Source organism: Notothenia coriiceps, unplaced genomic scaffold (genome assembly GCF_000735185.1).
Source record: "Notothenia coriiceps isolate Sejong01 unplaced genomic scaffold, NC01 NC01_scaffold00037244, whole genome shotgun sequence".
NCBI lineage: Eukaryota > Metazoa > Chordata > Actinopteri > Perciformes > Nototheniidae > Notothenia > Notothenia coriiceps.
Window position 1 is genome coordinate 458,083 of NW_011369945.1, and position 6,172 is coordinate 464,254.

General features: G+C 46.1%; 2 protein-coding genes across 2 annotated transcripts in view; both read right to left on the reverse strand.

Moving 5' to 3' along the window:
- The window catches only part of LOC104965166 (gamma-aminobutyric acid receptor subunit beta-1-like), a 417,189-nt gene that overhangs the window by 36,825 nt on the left and 374,192 nt on the right, over positions 1 to 6,172 (reverse strand). The gene's annotated exons all lie outside the window — the stretch shown is intronic.
- herc1 (HECT and RLD domain containing E3 ubiquitin protein ligase family member 1) overlaps positions 1 to 6,172 on the reverse strand; it is a 99,737-nt gene that overhangs the window by 25,825 nt on the left and 67,740 nt on the right. The window contains exons 27-30 of the mRNA XM_010794105.1: positions 2,093 to 2,306; positions 1,240 to 1,448; positions 1,028 to 1,155; positions 376 to 509 (exon numbers count right to left, since the gene is read on the reverse strand). Coding sequence (XP_010792407.1) covers positions 376 to 509; positions 1,028 to 1,155; positions 1,240 to 1,448; positions 2,093 to 2,306 — 685 coding nt within the window. The remainder of the gene's footprint in view (positions 1 to 375; positions 510 to 1,027; positions 1,156 to 1,239; positions 1,449 to 2,092; positions 2,307 to 6,172) is intronic.

The window sequence follows — 6,172 nt, forward strand, 5'->3', positions numbered from 1 at the left end:
ACACTAACGGATTTGGATCTGATAAAGACATTAGCCTACTTTGTGAGGACAGATGTTTCAGGCTGGTGTGTGTGTGTGTGTGTGTGTGTGTGTGTGTGTGTGTGTGTGTGTGTGTGTGTGTGTGTGTGTGTGTGTGGAAAGGAAGTGATCATTGGAGCACATTCAGAGCATCTACTTTTAATGGGGAACTATAACATCTTAATGCCGTCTCATTCATATTCCGCTGACCTCACACAGTACTGAAAAAGCTGGGCCACACCATTTTACGATCAGTTTCCCTCATTAAACTCAAAAGGAGCGTATCGTTAACATGTCGTATAATTAAATTGAAACAGAGCAGTTACCCCGAAGGAGCTATAAAAGATACATTCTTACCATTAACTTGCCAGATGTTGACCATTTTGTCCATGGCAGAAGCCAGATACTTTCCAGTGACGCTCCATGCCAGAGGAGACATGCAAGGGTCGCTGGGAGATCCTAAACCTGACATGCCCTCCTCTGAGCCGTCACTGATGAGATAAAACAGAATAAACACCAAGGACAAGAGAGCTTTGAGCTGCAGGAAAAACAAAAGTCAAAGAATAGGACATCACCTCATAGTTGTTAATGGGAAATATTTAAACGTACTAACACCTCATAAAGTTTTCATGGGCAAAGTGTTTGGCAGTTAGCATTCATTTTAATGTACTGTATGCCCAACATGAACTTTTTATTAGCTCTGCGTGGTCTTTTTTAAAAGGAGCCCTAGATTTGTATTTAGTGTCTCTACTGTGACATGTCTCCATGCTCTAATGTTCAAAAAGCTCTTTATGTGTCTCATGCTGCCTGTGCTGCAGCCCCTCTTTTCACCCTCTGTCTGAAACCAGAGCCCAGTCTGCTCTGATTCCATCTAAGAATATTGATTTTGCAACAAAATGTCGATAGAAATGTATTTTTTATGCAAAAATATTGATTGTTGCACTGTTCATTTACACTTCAAAGTATCAGGAGTAAGAACAAGAGACTGGAGTATTTGAGAAAGACTTACTCCTTATTGAAGATGCAGGTCTGCTGGAGGGTGTACTGGTTCTTGGTGACGTTCCACATCCTGACTGTCCCATCATTGCCACTCGTCGCCAACAGGCCTTTCTTACTGCACCACCCACATGTGATGACCTAAGGGAAATACATAGATTTGATTTAACCCCAAACAGTTTATAACCAAGCTAGGGAACCATTCCTAATCCTGTAATGACTCACTCTGCTCTGGTGAGCCTCTAGCTTGATGAAGGAGCACTTGCGCAGGTCCCCAGCCATGTCGGCGAAGGTCTGCGGTCTGTTCTTGTTGTTGTCCCGGTCGTGGGCGGCCAGCGTGCGAACCAGCTGCTGCGCCGCCCACTGACGGTGCTGCGAGGACAGCCTGGAGGACAGGCAACAGGCCGCAAGAGCGTTGGCCAGCTCCAGAGGCCCTACAGCGGAGGGATTATGGGAAGGATGGGCATATAATTGCGCAATTAGACCTGCTCGATACGGAACAAAAGGTGACACGATGGCCCGATGAGTGAGAGAAGGGACAGAAATGAAAATGGCAAACATAAAAACGAAAAAGGCACAGAAAAAACCGAAAAGTGACACAGAGAGAGGCAGTGCCAAGGTGGCAGATGCATGAGTCAAGTGTGTATGAAAGCCTGGCATACATTACTGGTGAATTATGCCATAACTACATATGTTACAAAAATACATGAAAATCATCATGAGGTGATTAAAAATACATAATTAAACATTGCCTTGACATTATATGTGTTAAAAAAACTGATGGGATAGAATCACCAAAATGTAATAATGCAGTTTTTTGTTATTCTTCCCAGAGCAGGGAACTGTTCAAAGTAAAGTTATATTCACAATTAATAAAGGCAGTGCTAGTTACAGATTTGTAATTACCCTTATGAGAGTAAATGTAAAGTATGCAAAGAAAACTACTTATATTATATCTACTTACTTATCATAAATACTACCAATATAAAACATAATTGCAATAAGACGAGTTGAATAAACGCACATCGACAGTTGGATAACATGGAGGACCATCTTCTGTTCCCCTCAGTCTACAAACCTCTTTTCTCCATGTCAGCCTTGTCATAGGCAGGTCTGAGTCGGGCCCCTTTATCTGCCAGGAGGGCCACCAGAGCCTGAGTGACCACGAAGTTTGGAGACGTGACAAGTTTGTTCTCCTCGGCCACGCCTCGCAGGAAGCTGGGCAGGAACTTCCTCTGGATGGGGTCGTCCACTGTGGTCAGATTCATGCCGGTAGCTGCGGAGATCAGGTTCTGGAAAGGAAAGAGGTATTGGATTATATAAAGAGTATATGGGGCTGCAGCGTTACTTTTTAAACAGGTTACTCAGGGAATAATAATAATGATACAGCGGGGCAACTTTCTAACCCAATTGCATCAGAGTCAGGCCATTCATAAATCCAATGTGTTTTTTTCATAGTTGACTGTTGGATCATTTTTACATGCTGTGACATTTAAGAATTGTTTATTTTTCCACTGCGTCTGCTAACAGTAAGTGAGAAGAAAGGACTACCGTAGTTTTCGGACTATAAGCCGCGCCTTTTTTCGACGCTGCGGCTTATATAACGGTGCGGCTAATCTATGGATTTTTACAGCTAACGGCCACTAGGGAACCTCCTAAATCTATGGATTTTACAGGTTACAGTCCACCACCTTTAACTCTATGGGCTCTATGGCCGGTCCGCGGACCCCCACCTTTAAGCGGCGGGTTCCAGCAGGAAAAGCTGGAGGCCGGAAAAGAGTGAGACAGGTAGCGCGCAAAAGTAAAAGTGGAACCGAGAGTGGTACGAGAGACAGAACGAGAGCGAGACAGTTTGTCCCCGTACCACTGGTTGAAAACCACTGCTGTAGATCACTGCCGGTACGATTGACCGTACGCCGCTTACTTGTCGTCTAATTGTGATTGGTTGGCTACCTACATAAGAGACCGCAACGGGACCTTGACTACAAAACAACTAAAGATGTGTGTCGGCGTACCTACGGATGGGACGACGAGACTTGTTGGGCAAGCGACAGAGTAGCGTACACTGACCACACAGACGAGTGATTTGACTAGTAAAGTGGTGTTTGGCGGGGAGTGTCCGCTGCACACACTTTCTACTAGGGCGCACTTCACACACACCGCTCGACACGACTCCGGTTGCAAAGACGTTGAAGTTGGTCGTGTACTTCTTTCTCGGTGGGTCCTACGCCGAGCGCTCGCGATTGTCGCTTCCAATGGCCGTCGTTGCAGATACAGGCTGGCGACAAACCCGTCCCCTCCACACCCTCACCTTTACTCTTGGGGAATGATGGACGACACTACCCTCCGACGTTCTCTCTTCATGGACCGGTAGTTTTCGTTTCGGTTTAGGGGTAACACCTCTCCAACCATTGTTCTTCTGGAGCTCACCTGCTGGTGACTCTGCGCGTATTATCACAGAGAGTGCACATTGAAATCGCAATAAGTCGGGGACATGTAGGTTTCGGACGAATTGTTCTCTCGGTTGGTCCGAAATCGAACAAACAAGTACGCCGTTTTGTGTTCGACAACGTGTTCACGAAGGACCTCTTTCAGTCCAAAGAATTTTAAAGATTGTCACGACAGGTTGTGTGGGGTTTTACCGATCCTTTCTTCTGCGGCCTTTGCGTCGCGAGTTAGCGTTACCGTTAACAGCAAAATCGTTTCGCTGCAATCGTGAGCGCAATATACCTAGACTGGTTGATAACTAATCACGCAGAGAGAACAACAACATACATAATATAAAAAAACTAACACTAAACCTCCTGCCTGTGAGAGGTCTGGCTGAAAATTTTCGAAATTAAGGGAAACCAAGACCTTTGTATGTACATGACCATGTAGACATGCTGTACAAAACAGTACAACTTTAGAGTCTGTAAACCAATATAAAATTGTACTTAGACTACTTAACAGTATCCATTAGAAGAGAACTGTACAGTTGTCCATATCCCTGTTCGAGGACTGGGGGAGGACGCCCTTCGTCCTTCAGCAGATGACTTCTCATTACACAGCTAAAATTTTACAGTTGTGACTTAGTTTTAGGTTACAGACACGTCATTATGTGTCTGGAAAACGAACCGAAAACACATTTTAAGATATAAACTGGGGACGGCACGGGCGATGTCTCTGACTCCCTACGCAACTTGGCAACTGCTTCTATCTTCGGACTGCCTCCTCTGCCCTCACAACTCGAGACACCAGCCTGGTAATCCCACGAGTCACTCGCCTTCTAGCAGGGGTCTCCGACAGGTCAAAGGTCCTGTCGCTGGAGACCTCAAGACAACGGTACCCACTGTCGGTGGTGTCGTACCTTCTTCTGGGGGGGGGGACGACGTTATCCACATTCTTCTAGAGGGTGATTCACCACGTTCACTTCTTCAATCGGCTGTGTTTGCGAGAGAGATCGTTTTTTTACCTTAATAAGATTTAACGTCTATATCTCGATTATTCAGCATCTTGGAGTTCAGAACGTTGTAGGAGAATTCGGAAGACAGACACGACAACACAATCCGACCGTCTCGGAGCCCACCTGATTCTCGCAGAGATAGCCTGTCACTTGGTGAGCCGCCTCGTCGCCGCCGGCCGGGAGGTCTTGGAGGTACTGGCCCATACCGCGACTCCTCCCACTCGCCCGCACGTCGGTCCACCGACGGACCGGTCCTGGTACCAGTAGCTCTCGGGACAGGGACGACAGCACAGTATTGTGAACTGTAGTTGTGTTCTGGTGTACGGATGTGTGACGGACCCGGAGCCACAAACATTATCTGGACGGACACCTCGAAACATTACACAGAGGACGTGCAACCTGACTTGATCGTTAAGGTCTAATATATATGACCAGAAAGACCGATGGAAACATGGTTGAATAAAATGAAGATTCTAAAATTTCATGTTGGACCCGTTTCTACGGTACTATCATATCTTTTCACCAAGATTACGTGGTTTTACTTATATTAAGTTATACCCTTAACCAGGTTAAGACAATCTGTGTTTACTCAACGAGTTCCCATGACATTCACATAAAGTGAACACAACTACACGACTATTTTATAAGACGTTGGAGAAGGAACAAATAGTGAATTATTCTGACCGATAAAGTTTTCACGTTCGATTCACATCCACTCTATAGTATCGCGTCCTAGAGAGGATTTTATAAAAGAGGTAAATGTAAAAATCAACTTCTACACTTCTAATAAACTTATAAAACTCTTATGTTATAGGAAGATAACACAATAAACATTATGTACGAAGGGAGAGAGAAGTAAGGAGGGAAGAGGAGTATATGGACGGGCGGTGAGAGAGGGAGGGAATGTCACCGGAGGTCGACGGTCGGACCGTCGGCCAGACCTCAGGAGACCAACTGGCTGTAGTCCTGACGACCAGTCCGGACTCACGACCGCCGTGGGGACGTCGGTCTGCGGCCAGAAACGGTGGTCACGTTGTCACGTCGCGAGGCCAGTCAGACTTTCCCCCCGGCCCGGCGCCCGGCGGTTTCCAGCCCCCGTTTGGGTGTAGGACAGACCGAATGGGGTCGTGTGCCCGACACCGACGAAGACCGGAGGTTGTCGGGGTTGCGACGTTCGACGACCACGTCGGAGACGTCGAGTCCATGTAGTACATTGGAAGTACGTAAAAACGGACTAAATAAACTACGATACCGACTTAAATTCGGACATAACTATCAAACACTTTCTGCAATATAACGGGTATGAATGGTGTGCCATTAAAAGCCTATATTCGCGGGTGTACTTATATTCGGGGCGTCGTCGATTTAAGTACTAACACACTGTATATATTCGGCGTGACCCTGATTATTCGCGGCCGTCCACAAAATTTACAAATTAATGGTAGTCTACGTTCCCGCAAGCGACGTGTGCTGCCCCTGCACGACCTTTGTCTGTCTCTACGCGAGCAAAACTCCTTTGGCGAGCGCTATAATAATTTGCTAAATGGTGTTGGTTACAGAACGGTATGTAAACGGTATTGCATACAGCAATGGTAAATCACCGTTATCATTCGGAGTCTCTGTAGCGGACAAGACACTATTGACATGGACATAGTGTTTCGCCAAAGTCTGTGTGGTGTTGAAAGTTGAAAGTTTGGATTATGCCACGCGACG